The sequence below is a fragment of the Pagrus pagrus genome (genome assembly GCF_965226575.1).
Source record: "Pagrus pagrus genome assembly, chromosome: 22".
Lineage (NCBI taxonomy): Eukaryota > Metazoa > Chordata > Actinopteri > Spariformes > Sparidae > Pagrus > Pagrus pagrus.
The window spans coordinates 24,718,523-24,735,550 of record NC_140204.1 but is presented as its reverse complement, the minus strand read 5'-3'; the positions used below and the strand labels follow the sequence as shown (position 1 = coordinate 24,735,550).

The 17,028-nt window shown below is 43.6% G+C and overlaps 1 protein-coding gene across 1 annotated transcript; it reads right to left on the bottom strand.

Annotated features, from left to right (window-relative positions):
* Positions 1-545: 545 nt before the first annotated feature.
* Positions 546-15,558, bottom strand: LOC311251332 (uncharacterized protein; the record flags this gene model as incomplete). Its single annotated transcript, XM_084343710.1, has 9 exons — positions 546-849; positions 942-1,150; positions 1,731-1,878; positions 2,085-2,278; positions 2,465-2,593; positions 5,566-5,709; positions 12,493-12,635; positions 14,909-15,127; positions 15,468-15,558. The coding sequence occupies 9 exons, from the start codon at positions 15,556-15,558 to the stop codon at positions 546-548; spliced, it is 1,581 nt and encodes a 526-aa protein (XP_084199836.1).
* Between the last annotated feature and the right edge of the window lie 1,470 nt (positions 15,559-17,028).

Below are 17,028 nucleotides of genomic sequence, written 5' to 3'. Positions count from 1 at the left end.
CAATGAAAATAAATGCCAAAGTTTTTCTTTTGATCTACAGGTCCTGTAGATGAGCCAATGTTCTCAAGAAGAAGCTGCAGAAGCCTTATCAGGTGTAAGGCATGTATTATGGAGTGGAACAAAGGATGCAGTTACTGCCCAAAGTGTCGTGCTGTGGATTTGGAGGGCAGCATCCACGAAGTGGCTGGACTCTCTGAGGCACTGGCAGCACTGGAGAAGTTATTCCTGCCATAATTTCTGTCTGTTATAATGGCAACAAATGTTTGTTTATATAGTTTAATATCAAGTTTTTATACGGTTTTATACAGTATTGAGTGTTGAGTTTTTATGAGATTTTGCACTCGGTATGATACAAATACCAGTTCTTCAGGGAAGAGTTTGTTTTAATGTAATAGTGTCTAATGTTAAAGCTTAAAAAGCACTTTTGTTCAGTAAGTACAGGTCTTATGAGATTTTGCAATTGTTGTGCTTGTATTTGGACATTAAAGAATATGCAGTGTTCTGAACAAACTTCTTATTTATTCATCTCCATTTACTATTTACATTTATCTTGCATGTCTTTCAGTAACATTTATCAGGTAGAACAGTGCCTCCTGAAACATGCTATAGTCATGGTTAACCGCTGTTCCAAAAAGAAGAGACATGTCTGGGAACCTCTCTCCAAACAGCTGCTCAGCACGACATCGGTCTTCCTCTGATGAAAATGGGTCAGAGCCAAAGGCAGATACCCATGTCAGGGAGGACCCCAACTCCTGCTCGTACATGTGTGCTGCCTCAGCAGCACTGGCCAGCAGATCTGTGGGAATTCTTGCTGGACAACTAGCAGCTGCAAGTTGGTTTGGGATCCCTCTGCCTAAAATTGGTGTGAAGATTTTTGTTTAGTTTTGGACCAAATGTTGTTAGTTGTTTTAAAACTACATACATACAAATATTGTCATGACTTACCTGGTATCCTATGGGCATTCCAGGACTGCACAACTCTGCCAAGTCCTATCTGACTCACTTGACATGCCAGGTTGGAGACACAGAATTTGGTTAGATTATCCTGCATGTCGAGTAACTCCTGATCCAGCAGGTGGACCAGGGCCTGTTTTAGGGGGTAGTTTACCCGATTGTTGACCTCTGGCCAAATTCTCTCCACTCTCAGGTTCTGTTTAAACACAAGAAAAACTTAAGGAGTGTTTGAAAACACTTAAAATCAAAAAATGTTTTTTAGAAAAAAAAAAATCAGAAAAAGTTGCTCTGGTATGTAAAACACAGGTAGCAGACAGCAGTGATTTGTAAATGTCCTTTGATCTTGAATTTTGTTGTAGACAGTGTGAAGTCCAAATATCTGAGCTTCAATTGATGTGTAAATATCTATCAATTCCTGACATGCAAGTGTGCACCTCAACCGAAAATGTTGGGACAGATGGGATAATTAAGGACAAATGATGAGGTGAAACAGAATAATGAAGTAATGGGTAAACAGCTGATGTCAGCAGTGATAAAAGTTAACATCACCTGCAATCAAATCTTTATCATGGCTGCTGTGTAGGCCTGCGACTAACGATTATTTTAATAAACGATTAATTGGTCGGTTATTTTTTCAATTAATCGATGATCTGGCATACATCATCTCTTCTCATTTGAGATTAATGTATTTGTGCATGGTCCTTGTTTCATACACAAATGAAATGAAATGGAAAACACTTATTATCTTTATATGTAATGAATAGGACAAAATTCACCCTTGAAGAAGTTGTCTGCACATAAGGTAGCCTGTTGACATTATGTCTGTGTTGAGACAGCTTTTCTTGCATGTACAGGGTCAAATAAAACTCCCTGCCATGATCCACTCTGATCTGGTCCCACATTCCATTGTTGGCAACTGCTTTCCTGTAATAGAAAAATGTGTAAATTATATGGATATATATATATATATATATGTTGATATGATAGATTCAGTTCAGTTCTGTTTAGGACTAGGTGATACAATCCCTTGTTTAGTTATTTATTTCACATTCAAATGCACGAAGTAAACACAGTACAATAACCCTATGTAGTGCTTATTATACTTTATTTCAAACCTTGACTGTACTTGCCTGTAAACTTCCTCATAAATAATAAGGTTGTTCTTCACTGGCATTGTGGATTCAGCAACAATTTTGCTGCTGAAACCATCAATGGCCAAGACATGTGTCACTCCAAACATTCCCAGCTTCTCATTTTGATCTAGGTGGAGTTTGTGGCCCATGTATTCCGCGTGGTAAGGAACTGGATTTAGATTGCGTGCTCCCTAAAACAAATAAAATTCAATCAATGAAAAGTGCAATAACATTAAATCAGCTAAGATATTCAAAATATTTACAAATCTAATACATGCATGTACTGCTAATATGCATACTTTAAGACTAAATTTAACTTTGCATGAGGTCAAAAATCATCTTTTTGTTCACGAATATAATTAATGTAGATGACTTACCTGGCGACGCAGCTCATTATATGGCTTGTGCACCTCTCTAAGAATCCTGCCCACTCGAGGTTCACCTGCCCTAACTCCAACTGATGACAGGTATCCTGTCATGAATTTTCGTCCATATGTTGGACCTGTCTGTCAAGACAAAAACAAGTTAAATTAAGTAATTCAAAAGCCTTCTGCCTAGCCATGTAACTAAGACTAATTAAAGATTAACATTAAAAGTGTTATAACAAAAACTGTCGTGTAAGTTATGTGAAACTTCAAACACACTTTTTATAAATTAGACACATAAGGTACATGATTAACCTTCGTGTCTGACAACAGACACTTTTGTCCAATTCCGATTTTCATTTTGTGACTATTTCATAGTGGTTTTAGCAAGAGCCTTGAAAATTGGTAAAGGTTAATAATTTTTCACATATTTTTGAATTCCAAACCCAATCCTGTATAACACCTTCCAAATCTGAGAAAATCATGTTACTGGCACATTTACCACATTGGACAAAAGTGTCCAACGCGTTTGATGGCATAAAAAAGGCATATTTGAGATTTTTTTTTCTCCAGTTTTTTGCATCCTCTAATCCACTTCTCCTCCATTGATCCAAACCATTGATTTAATTAATTTCAGACTTTTAACCCCTTCAATGCCAGAAAATAGAGTCCCTGGTAAAAAAAAAAAAAAAAGGTTAAAAAAGCATGAAAGGGGATTAATTCCAATATACTAAATGCAAATCGGAATTATTAGTCTTGGATATGTCATTGATGAGTAACACACACACACTTACACACACACACATACACACACGCACGCGCGCGCGCACACACACACTATGAAGGTATATCGATGTCAAAACAACCAGAGAGATGCGCAGCAACGTGTGTGTGCATGCATGATAACTTTGTTATGCGTGCGTGCGTTGTTACGTGCAGATTGTATTTCACGCGTAACAAGAAGCTGCGTGCGTATGAAGCAGCGTGCGCACGTCTGTCTGTCACTGTTTGACAAATGTTGTTACGCGTTCACACACACGTGCGGTCGCAGTTTCTGATGTGCGACCGGAAGTTGATCTGCACCGTGCGCAACACTCCGCGTACTTTGACGCCTCGCGTAGTTGGCCTTTTCATTTTATTGAAGTGTAGTCAACCAGGGGAGGCAGCAGTGAGCCACACACTGCTGCCAGAAGAAGAACGAGAAGGAGGAGAAGAAGATCAAAGAAGCAGAGTTTGATTTATATATATATATATATATATATATATATAAACGCTGCTGCTCGAGTCCTCAGTGGGACCAGGAGGGAGGATCGTGTCTCTCCAGTCATCAGATCTTTGGACTGTCTCGCTGTCTGTCGGCCGCATCCGCCCCCCCGCACCCCATCAGCCTCCCTACCCACTGCATTACGCTTTAAAAACAATAAAGACTCTGACTAATATTAGTCATATCTCTGTTACATACGTTTCACTACTATTATTGTAATGCATTACTACATACTATCCTTACCGTTAACCACTACTACTGTTATCACTAGTAATCACATTTCCATTATGTGCATTTCATTATTATTGCTGTAATACATCTTTATGTACTTTCATTCCTGTCAATCATCTATTATAATTGTATACATCGTGATCTCGTTGATCTGCTCTGTACATGCGACATCTATTGCACGTCTGTCCGTCCTGGGAGAGGGATCCCTCCTCTGTGGCTCTTCCTGAGGTTTCTTCCGCATTTTTTTTCCCTGTTAAAAGGGCTTTTGGGGGGGGCATATGGACCTGGGGCCTCATGTACTAAGACTTGCGTGGATTTCCTACTGAAACATGGCGTACGCTAGAATCCAGAAACTGTCGTACGCACAAAAAAAATCAGATGTATCAAAGTATGCGTAAGCATCGATCCAAGCACTTTCCCTTTGTCCATCCCAATCAACGTGGAATTGAGCGCACATGTAGAAGTGCTAAACTCCTCCCTGTCCACGCCCTCATTTAAATATGCAAATAAATTTAAATAGGGCCTGCACCGGGGATTCCCCTCTCTGCACCATCAGATCAGCGCAACTTCACCGAGTCTGAGCTCGAAACGCTATTAAATAAAGTCGAGACGAAGATCTGTATCATTTGGTAGCCTCTCGCCAGGAACAAACACAAAACAAAAGAAAAAAAAAAAAAGAAATGTGAGTCGTGTGTGTCGTCTCTGTACAGATTGTAAAGCCCTCTGAGGCAAACTGTGATTTGTGAATTTGGGCTATACAAATAAAATTTGATTTGATTTGATTTGATTTGAGTGGGAGCGTGTGTGTGAGGCAGTGAACGCTGTGGGGTCGGAGCAGCGCACACTCACTAAAATTAAAAATAAAAAATGGTCCGACGTGGAGGTGAAGCGGAGGATTTCTGCCCAATAACATGTGAAATAGATTTGGTTTCCGTCGTTCATGCACCACCTGATTGAATCACTATTACTTTTTTCAAAAGGAATAATATATATTTATATATTTATTTTATAATATAAGTGCCAACGTTAGTGGGAAACAAACAGAAGGACAAAACAACTTCATTACAAGGATTGACGAGACGGATCACACTTATATTAATGACGTGGCCGTGGCTACTGCAGTGTGACATCTCCAACTTTACGCACGCGTTCAATGACACAAATCCTGAACACAAGGAGACAATAAAGGGCTTCTCAGATAGCTCTACCGCTCTATTTTCACCGGGGAAAAACAAATGCACATATTTGAATGCACGTGCCCAAATGGGCATTGTGCTGGTTTACATTCGGGGCGCAATTAAACGGATACATTATTCAGAGAAGCCACCCATCGCGCACCGTGCCAGCCTCCAGCCTGTTACCAACCATGCTATTGGTAAGAATGAACGCGTCATGCGTTGAACCAGGCCACCTTGCCACGATGTTGGTGAGCTGCATTTGCGCATCACATATTATTTGAACATTAATTGAATGAAAATGTTTCCTGTTGACGAAAACAAATTCATCCTGTGATGGCGCTTTTATGTGTGCAGTCAATAGCTCCGATTACATTAGGGAAACCGGCTCTTGCTGCAAATTGCGCTTCAATGTTGGCCTGTTCAACAGTATTGTGTGGGACTTTGATGTACCAGGATGACATTCTTATGATCCCGTCCCACACAGCTGGCATGGCTCGGCTCAGGGTGGACTGGCACACTCCTGACCGGTCGGCCAGCTCCCTCTGGAAGGCTCCTGTTGCCAGGAACCCCAGAGTGGTCAGCACCTGTGTGGGCACGGACAACCCCTGGCTCCTGGCTGTGTTTCGTTCTAGGGCCGGCCGCAGCTCTGCGCACAGCTCCAGTAACACTGGCCTCGGCTACCTAAAACGACTCATGAGCCAGTTGTCGTCATTTGCCAACAGATCTTCCCGTTCTCTAAACACCCTCTCACGTCCGATATTAACATTTGCGATGTCTTCTAACAAGGCCAAGGCTGCCGTTGTTAATGGCATTTTTTCATCACTTTGCGCATGTTTTTATGATTTATGATTTATGATCCATATGATTGCAAACACGTGTGTGTTAATTGTCCGTGTCTCTGATGTGCACATTACTCTGAGGACAAATTGTTTTCACATAATTAACAGTTTCCCAGCATCACCTCAGAGTGTCGCCAAAGGAACAATAGCTGTAGAAACGTGCGTACGCCAGCCATGAAGCTGGCGTGGGGCACCGTACATTTCCACGGTCATTTCACTTTTGATACATCTGAACGTTGGCGTGGAAAATGACGTACGCCACTTTTTTGTGCGTACGCAACATTGATACATGAGGCCCCTGGTGCGCTCCGAGGTGGAGCAGCGTTTTGATCAGGAAGGACTCCGCATAGCTGCAGGGCGAGAGCAGGCAGTTCTTGAGGCGTCTCAGGGGAAACGAGTGGATGTGGGTTGCCCGGAACTGACCCCCTTTCCACCAGAGCGGCTAAGCTGTTGTGTCCATCCTGCACACCTTGCAGCCCCACCCCGCTCCATGCTGTCGGAGGTGGAGAAGCTCATTAAGCTGTCTGGCCCTGCCAATATGTGTCGCGGCATCCGAGCGCTCTTTCTCAGCCCTGCGCAGGCTGAAAACCTGCTGCACACCATGACGCAGGAGAGACTAACACATTTGACCGTTATGAACGTTCACAGTGACCTTATGGATGAAAGCGATGTCTCGACCCTGCTTAAAACCTTCATCAGTAGGTCAACTGAGAGAAGGTCCACTTTTGGAAATGCATGAAAGCCCTGAGTCAGGAGTGCAGACTTTCCTTTTTTCTTTTTTTCATTCAAGGGTACAAATGATGCTGTTATGTTCCTTAAATGGCCTGATGTAGTGATCAAAGTTTCATTTTCTTAACAATAAAGATGCCGTGTTCATCCATTCTAGCTCTCTTATAACTGCATTATAAAATAACTTCAAATCAAATCCTTAATCATTAATAAAAGTGCGTGTCCAGAAACCTGTATGTCTGTATCTCGTATTGGATCGATTGCTCCATCTACTGGATGAACATGGAACACAGAACAACTACGCGAGGCGTCAAAGTACGCGGAGTGTTGCGCACGGTGCAGATCGACTTCCGGTCGCACATCAGAAACTGCGACCGCACGTGTGTGTGAACGTGTGACAACATTTCTCAAACAGTGACAGACAGACGTGCGCACGCTACTTCATACGCACGCAGCTTCTTGTTACGCGTGACATAGTTTGCGCACGTCATTTGCGCCTACGCATGAGCGCGTGACAAAAATGTTCAATTATCTTCATGCGAGCGTTAATGCGTGCGTTCGCATAAAAACGCATGAATGTTACGCGTAGTCACTACGCGTCGTGTGATTACCGGCGTGCAGCAGTCATCACGCGTGAACGTGCGTGTGAACGGGGGACCATTATAAGTCAATGAGGAAACTACATTACACGTCAGGCGCTGCTCGCTGCACAGGCGTCAGAGCACGCGCGTGTGACACGTTCAGTTGATAGGTGCGCACGCATTATGACACGATTCTACCGCCATACACACACACGATATAGCGACCATGAATCCCCTTTCTATCAACAGCCAGTACGAAAAGCAGGCTCATGTAGTGTAAAAAAAAGAAGATTCATGTCATTCAAACGCTAGCACTATGTTTAGTCTACTAGCACTATAGCTGCTACTCCTATTGCCTCCTATAGAGACTAGGCTATAGCTTATTGTGTGCCACATTAACTTACATCTTTCATATCTTGCCGCTGGGCAACAAGTTAACTCTTTGCAATTGAATAGCTAGCACTAGCTCTTAGCGCCCTAGCTTATCATGCTACCCATCATTACAAGCCTATTCTGCGAACTTAAACGTAACACAATTCAAGAAGAGGCATTGATAAAATCGTCTTGTGGTCAACTGCCGTTTAATAGACATCTGACTATGTCTGATTATGTCAAGGTTCTAAAATGAAGCATTACCTGGCCATTAGTGTTACAACACACTGTCGATTTCATATGGTAGCTGCACCGCAAGTTATCTGATTCTGCTCTGCCTCTAGGAACCATGTTTGGTGTGCTCGGGCTGCACTTTTTGTTTTGTAAAACAGGAGGTGCCTACCCACCAATGAGAGGCAATTTTCTTCCACAGCAAACAAAACAGGTTTGCGAAAAAAAAGGATATACGATTTGAGGACTAAATGATAGGATGGGCTAAGGCAAGTTTTGGATAGGCTTGAGCCCCCCCCAAAAAGGGCTAGCCTCACCACTAGATAAGGCCAAGTTCACGCTTCCATCTCTTCCTTCAAACATTTCAGACTGTACAAGGGCCTCCATGAGCAGATGGAGAAATTCCCTTGTAGGCCCAACAAGATCCACAGCTTCTTCACTCATGCCTTTGTCATCTGAAAACTTTAAAGTCATCCTGTGTTTGGGGTTGTAAGTCGGTCTTTTAAAACCCTGGATAGCTCCATATATATATATATATATATATATATATATATATATATATATATATATATATAAAATATATACATCGTGCATTTGAGATTCAAATCATATATACACTGTATATATGATTTGAAATTTAACAGCAAAACAGTGCAGTCCATCCTTTCCTGAGCCGCATTTTAGGCTACCGCAAACGATTGGCGTTAGCCTAAAATGGCTATAGCTATGTGGCTAACGATTAGCGTTAGCCTAAAATGCGGCTCAGGAATGGATGGACTGCACTGTTTTGCTGTTAAATTTGCTTATTCATTTTGAATAAGTGATGTAGACAAACCTGAAATAGCAAACTTTTTGTCGTGGGCGCTAGCAGGGGTCTGTCAGGGTTTTTTTCTGGCTAGTACCAACATTACGGCTAGTACGGCCACTAGCTTCTGCTAGCATGACCATTGGCTCTTTTTTCTGCTGGCCTGGCAATGACAAATATATCTTGCTTCAACTCCAACATTTAGTCCAAGACTATGCATTTATATGATTCAAATGCAGGCTATAATATCTTAAATTTGTCACTTGTGCCACTTGCTGTGTCTGGTTTATATCAAATTGTGAGACTGAAGTAATGGTCTCATGTCAGGTTGTCCCACGCATTTTTAAACATAAACATGAGAGTGGAGCATCAAATCTTTCTGTGCAGCAACAGTCGAAATGGGACAGGCGGGTTGGACGTGGTTTTAACCTGCTGTACAGAGGCCGTCTTTGCATGTCTGTTTTACTGTGCATATAAGTTTAGTGATAATGCAGTTGGTAATGCAGTCTTTGAAAGCTCAGGCCATATAAACTTATTGAATGGATGAACTGGGTGATTTTAGCTTCATGATCCTAGATTCACACTGATTTATGTCAATGTGAAAACTTTTACAAGGTTGCTGTGGTGTGTTGCATTGCCTCTGTTTCAATGAAGTATTTATATTAGGGCTGTCAAAGTTAACGCATTATTATCACGTTAACTTTGACTGCCCTAATTTATATAAATAATTTTCAAGCAAATTGTGTTTAAAGGTATGGAAAAAGCTTGGATGTACAATGATAGGGGCAACACCCGTAGAAAGGCATTAAAGAGAGTCAGTGAATTGATTGAATATGAGCAGAATAAAGAGGGGGTGGGGGCTGCCAATTCTGAGTTAAGTGTCTGTATTGATGATTCAGAGGAATCTGATATGCAAATCAGTGACGAAGAAAATGATCAGGGTCTTGACATTGAGGATCTAGAAGTACATGCAGAGGCTTTAGTTTCTGATGAGGATTTGCCTGGTCTTGGAGATCAGTCTCAGAATGAGGTGATCTGCAGAGCTCACTGGCAGATTGGGCAGTTTCATTTGGCATTTCTCTGATAGCTTTATCAGCGCTTCTGAGCATCCTTAAAATCTTCCATCCCTCCCTGCCCAAAGATGGACGAACGTTGCTGAAAACAAAAACAAGCTATACAATTAACAGTGTAGCAGGTGGCATGTTCCATTATCTAGGAATTTTAAATTTTATTGAAAAAATTCTAGATAAAGTGTGGTCTACTGTGCCAGACAGACATGCCTTTAAACTGCAGTTGAATTTTGATGGTTTACCCCTCTGCAAGAGTACTAGTACTCAGTTCTGGCCAATCCTTGGTATGTTACAAGGATACACAAAGAAAACAATTTTGATTGGACTGTTTTGTGGTACCTCTAAGCCAAATTCATTGGCTGAGTATCTTCATGATTTGGTACAGGAGTTGAAAACATTGAAAAGTTGGTTTCTGTACAAGCAGAAAACCTTCTTTGTTAATGTTGTGTCTGTTGTGTGTGATTCCCCAGCCAGAGCCTTTATAAGTGGTGTGAAGTCACACAATGCATACCATGGCTGCGACAAGTGTCACCGAAAGGGTGTCCGCAAATCCAATCGAATGACATTTCCTGAGGTCAATGCGAGGCGCAGAACTGATGCCACTTTTAGACAAGCAGTGGATGAAGAACACCATGTCCATCACTCACCTCTTGCAGAAGTAGGCATTGATATGGTTGCTTGCTTCACATATGATTATATGCATCTGGTTTGTCTGGGTGTAATGAAGCATTTGTTAGATTTGTGGATCAGCACCACTGGCCCCCTGCGCTGTCGTATTTCATCTAGTCTTGCTTCCATGGTTTCAGATAGACTTCTTTCACTGAGAAGTTACATCCCCAGTGAGTTTGCTCAAAGGCCACGGATACTGGCTGAACGATGTAGGTGGAAAGCCACAGAATTCTGACAGTTGACACTTGTTATATACTGGTCCGGTTGTGCTAAGGGGTGTGCTAAAGCCTCAGATCTATGATAACTTCATGCTTTTGTCTGTAGGTGTGTACATTTTGGCAAGTCCAAAGTATTGTTTGGAGATGAATGACCTTGTTAATGCTCTTTTGGTTTCATTTTTTTTGAACATTTTGGCCAGCTTTATGGTGAAGAGTTTTGGGTTTATAATATTCATGGTCTAGTGCATCTCAGTGAATTAAAGAAATTGGTTCGGGGGCCATGCAGTCCTCTGACTCAGGTGATACGTAGATTATCAGAGATGGAAAATAGCGACTACAGTCCTGATTTTAAACAAACTCAAAACCTGAATAAAGAGCATATGGATGGGCCACTGCCAGAGTGCTTCTCATGACGGGTTCGCCAGTTTAAAGTGCTTGCTTTTGATGGAATAGTTGTGAAAGCCAAGGAGAGAGATTCTTGTACCAGAATTGATAAGTTGATTTTAGTCCAAAACATTGTTGAGGATAAAGGAACAGTATACACTGTAGGAAATGAATATAAACAGGTGGAACACTTCTTTACATATCCAGTTGACTCAAAAGAGTTGGGAATTTATGTGGTTTCCAACCTCTCCAGCAGTGTCAAGTGTTTCATATTTGGAAAGAATCTGCAAAAGTATGTGAGATTACCATTCCAAAACAAATTTGTTGTTGTTCCACTCATGCATTGTAACTAATAACCCTGTTACTTTTGTAATATAGTTGGCTAAGGAGTATATTAATGTTCTCATTGCTTTTTCTTAGATGTATCATATTGTTGTATTTGGCAACACAAATGAGGTTAAAGTTGTGCCTTCAGTTTGGATAAAAAATGGAGAGTGCCTGTGGCCTCCAAATAAAACTGATGTGGCAAAAGCTGTAAAGTCCCAAGAATGTCCTGGAGATGGATGGAAGCCCCATAAGGCCAGAATGATCTTCACTTCAGGTAAGTTAAATTTTTGTCAACTTCACCTTTTAGTTTGAGCTAATGTCATGTTGTGTATTACTTAAAATATCTCTGTTTTTTCTTTCTTTTTCTTTTTTTCCAGATGACTACAATGTAGCTAGGCTTAAACTCCCTCAAGTTGTCGATCACACTGACCTTGGAAGTGATGGAGGGGACTCTCCAATTTCATTCAAAAGAAAAAGGATGTAGGCAATTTAATTGTTGTTTTTTTAAAATGTGGTGCAAAATATTTGAAAATTGTTTAATTTTTAATTAATTATTCAATTGTCGCAAGAAGATTTTATTCCCTGGAGAGGAAGATGATGATGATGATGATGATGATGATGACGATGAAGATCAGAATAATGAGATGAAAGGCATCAGGAACATGACAAAGTCAAGAAAGGGGTAAGAAGCATCAATCCCTATCTAAATCATGATCTATTTTGTTATAACGGATCCTGATCCTGAGCCTGTGATCTATCCACACAGCCGCACCAGCAGTGAGATCTGTGCACCAAGGCGCACCAGCAGTGAGACATATACACCAAGGCGCACCAGCAGTGAGATCTGTGCTCCAAGGCACACCAGCAGTGAGACACAGCAGACATCCAGCTTGCAAACTTGTGAGTATTCACACATGCTTTCTCTGCTAAGATTAGATAAATAGATTATCAGGTCATCTGTAAGAATGGTGACACTATTATCTTGTGTACTATATACTTCAGTAGATTGCATTAGATTGAACATGGATTTTATACTATGTCTAATCTGTCTTTCTTCCTCTTTTTATCCACAGCCCTCTTGCGTAATATTTTAACAAAATTTTAACATCCAATGGTTTAGTCACAGAGACTGGGAGTCCAACCAAGAGCAAGTTACAGTAGTCCATGCGGGAGATGACCAGCGATTGGACCAGGAGTTGCGTCGCGTCCTTTGTGAAGGACGATGAAGGCGATACCGTGACGTCCCCGACAGTGACTGACAGGTCCATGTGAGGGCATTCTTTCCCTGGGATGAAGAGGAGTTCAGTTTTACTAAGGTTGAGCTTGAGATAATGCGCAGTTGTCCAAGCGGAGATGTCTGCCAGACATTCAGAGATGCCAGGGCAACGTGGGTGTTGGAGGATTGTTACAGCTCGCGCCGTTTAGTAGGTGTGTGTATGTGTTTTTTTTTTCCTTTTTGTACACAGAGTGAGAGCTCCTGTCTCCCCAGAGGATCGTGTGGCTCCCGCACGTCATTGGTTCCGCATCCCTGCTGTGGCAGCGAGGGATTGGCTGTTCCGGGAAGCGGGGACTATAAGAGCCGGCAATGCCGCTATTGTGCCGGCATCTACCCGATTTAGAGAGCATCTTTCGTACTGTGAAACTAGTGTTGAAATTCGTCAGAGTGTGTTTGTGAGCCCAAGTGCGAGAGTGTCTGCGAGTGTGCGTGTGCTCTGGGTAAAACCAGAGCAAGAGTGTTTGCGGTTAGGGAAGCAGTAGGGGTGAGCTGCCTTTTTCTTTACGCCAGTTTTCTCCTGTTTTTGATTAGGCTAGGGAGTTAGGTTCAGCACTTGTCTTTTTGTTTCTTTTCTTTTTCATAGGGCTTAGATAGATTCGGACCCCAGAGTTTAGACCTGTGTTTTGTTTGTTGGTTTAGGCCTGAGCTCACCCCGAAGCCACGCTTCACCACTTGTATATAGAGCACCTATTTCACTGTACATAATTGCACTTATTACTCTTGTTATAAATAAATTGTTTTTGTGTCACTTAACTTGCACCGTGTTGGGTGTCGGTTATTTATGTTAGGCTCGGCTCCCTAGGTCGAGTGTAACAGGATGGGGGAAAGAAGAGGAACAGTTGGGTGTCGTCAGCATAATAGTGGTAAGAGAATCCATGTGATGTGATTGCAGAGCCTATTGATCTAGTGTATAGTGAAACCAGAAGCGGTCCTGGTACTGAGCCTTGATGGACACCAGTTTCCAGGGAGCAGGGTTTTGTACAAGGAGCCATTCCACATGACCTGAAAGGTGTGTTCTGTCAGGTATGATGCGAACCCGGTTAGAGCAGAGTCAGCGATGCCAAGTTTGGCCAGAGTGGAGAGGAGGATTTGGTGGTTGACTGTGTCAAACGCAGAGGAGGAGGATGAGGACTGATGAGCGGGATGAGGCTCTGGCGGCACGGAGCGACTCAGTCACTGTGAGCAGGGCAGTCTCAGTGGAGTGAGCAGTCCTGAAGCCTGACTGATTAGGGTCAAGGAGGTCGTTTTGCGAAAGGTAGGAGGACAGTTGGTTGTAGACGGCACATTCCAGAGATGAATGAGAGATGAGATACAGGTCTGTAGTTTCGGATGTCAGCCGAGTCTAGAGTGGGTTTCTTTAGGAGTGGCTTTACTGTAGCAGTCTTGAAAGGAGCTGGAATATGACCTGAAGTGAGGGAGGAGTTGATCAGGTTGGTGAGGTAAGGCAAAATGTCGTGTGAGATGTTTTTGAGAAGAGAGGAGGGAATCAGGTCGAGGGAACAGGTGGTGGCAAGGTTAGACGTCACTAGTGTGTGAACATCTTCAGAGGAGAGAGGGCTGAAGCAGGGTAAGGCTGTCATCTGTGAGGGTTGGGGGAGGTGCTTTCTGGGAGGGTATAGTCAGGAGCTGATGTCTTTTACTTTCTTGGTAAAGAAAGTTGCAAAGTCATCAGCAGTGAGGGAGGATGGAGGGGGAGGGGTGAGAAGTGAAGAGAATATGGAGAATAGTTTCCTGGGATGGAGGCAGAGGAGTTTATCTTTGACAGGTAGAAGGCAGATTTGGCTGCTGATACAGTTGATGAGAAATCAGACAGGAGGTGGTGGTAGCGAGCAAGGTCATCAGGATGATGTGATATTTTCCATTTTCTCTCTGCTGCTCGTAACATCGATCTGTTGGTTTGCAGCTATTCAGACAGCCAGGGAGGGGGGGGGAGATGATTGTGCTGGTCGGGAGGTGAGGGGACAGAGAGCGTTTAAAGAGGAGATGAGGGAGGATAACAGAGTGGAGGAGGCTCCCTCCGTGGACAGTAGAGAGAATTGTTCTGTGGATGGTAGTGAGGAGAGAACAGTTGAGGAGAGAATGGAGGGAGAGAGGGATTTCAGGTTGCGGCGGGTGGTGACCATGCAAGGTGTAGGGGTGAGGAAAGCGGAGGACTTCAAGGGGAGAGAGAAAGTGACAAAGTGGTGGTCGGACACAGTGAGCGGGGTATCAGAGAGTGCCGAGGTACTACAGGACCTTCTGAAGACAAGGTCAAGTTGGTTCCCGGCCGGTCGGGTACCCACCCACCCGGCCGGGAACAGCAGGAGAGGGGGAGAGTGTGAGGTCAAATGTGAGGAAGAAGCTGATGAATTCAGCTGAGCGCAGCTTCTCAGGGGGGATGTTGAAGTCACCCAGGACGACGAGCGGTGTGCCATCATCAGGGTAGCAGCTTAGGAGGGCGTCTATCTCATCAAAGAAGTTGCAGAGAGGACGGGGGGGCGATAGATCACCACAATGGCGATCTTGAAAGGAAGGGTGACATAGACAGCGTGGAATTCAAATGCAGATCTTGGTAGGTGGACAAGGGTAAGGACCTGGTAGGACCACATGGGTAAGATGAGGAGTCCAGTTCCTCCTCCTCGACCTGTTTGTCTTGGGGAGTGTGAGAATGAGTAGGCAGTTGAGAGGGCAGCTGGAGTGGCAGTGTTATCTGGAGTGATCCAGGTCTCCGTAAGGGCCAGGAAGTGGAGAGTCTGCAGGGAGGCATAGGCTGAAATGATGTCTGCATTCTTGACTGCAGACTGGCGGTTCCATAGCCCCCCTAGTACTTCAAGTTCAGTACCGGTGAAAAATGTTGGGTACCAGAGATTGGCTGGGTTACAGCCTCGAGTAATGGGTCTCCGGTGAAATTTCCTCCAGTTAGATGTCCTGACTGGGATTGGCAGGGACCCATGGCTGCGATTTGTGGTGGACAGTGAGTTACTTGGACTTCCTCGATAGACTCCCACAGAGAGACTCTTGGGGAGTCTTGGGAGAGAAAGTCTTCGATTGGCTGTCCTGACGCTGTAGTGACTAGCCTTTATGTGCTAGATTTACCTCATGCAGACTTGGTTCCACCCTGCAATCAAGCCTATTCAGCACACCTGGCTTGGCAGAAACTCACTTGATAGCTACTTAACTTCAATGGTCACACAAATATTGACACAAAAAGTATCTAGACAAGATTAAATATTTAAGCTAACTTTCCTCACAGAATGCCTAAACACTGAATCTACAATTTCTCCTTACTCACCAGCAGCAGTTCAGCTTCCTTCACCTCGACAAAATGTATCAGATGACACACAAATTTACATAACCATATCACCAGGGGACTATAATCCCTTACAAACGCTGAGTAGATGCATTGAACAAATCAATTTTGGATGTGTCAGAGTTTTCTTCAGTTAATCAAAGATAAAACTGAAATAATTGTTTTTGGAGCCAAGGAAGAACAACTAACAGTCTCTGCTCAGCTTCAATCTGTAATGTTGAAAACTACAAACCAAGCCAGAAACCTTGGTGTAATCATGGCCTCGGACCTGAATTTCAGCAGCCACACTAAGCCAATTACAAAGTCAGCCTACTATCACCTTGAGAATATATCCAGGATATAAGGACCCCTGTCTCGGCAGGATTTGGAAAAACTTATCTATGCATTTAGGCTTCCTGCTTCCTGTCACATCGGCTCCGGAAAAACTTAAGTTTTAACACAGTTCCTCGTTTTTATATGTTGGATCATCTATGCCCAGCTTTTATTGTATTTATTTTTTAAAAACATGGCCTATAGCTTTTAAACCATCGGGCTTATGGTTCCCTCACCGGAGAAGCGAAAGCAAACACGGAAGCAGTGACGCCGAAACCGCACTAGCGAGGCGCCAGTTTTTAAAAACCAGTTTGTTTGTTTTTAAAAACCTTTTTAACTCCACCAACAAGTGGACTATCTGCCGGCACCAGGGCCGGGGTCCAACTCACCTCCCCTGTGGTGGTACTGTGTCCCGGGGTGACGGATCCCCAGCACAGGCGGAAGCATGATGGCAGTCTGTGAATCTTGTCTCCCCACCCTCTCAAAACTGAGGGAGAGTGTCTGTGGTCTGAAGGCTGACCTCAAGGAGAGGGACAAGATCCTTATGGATTTCTCCACCGTCGCCACGACCCAGTCAAAACTGATCGCCCACCTGAAGGCATCCGGCGCTGGTGACCGGAGCATGATGGCCGCGGACAACACCACCCTGCCGTGGACCGGCTCCATAACCACCGGATCTCCGGCACCAGCACTCGCCGAGCTCCGCTGGCACCACCAGGGAGCCAAGCCAAAGTCATCGGCACCCTCCACCTCCTGCCTTCGCCCCGCGGAGTGGCAGTGCTCCATCAGGGAGGATGGAGC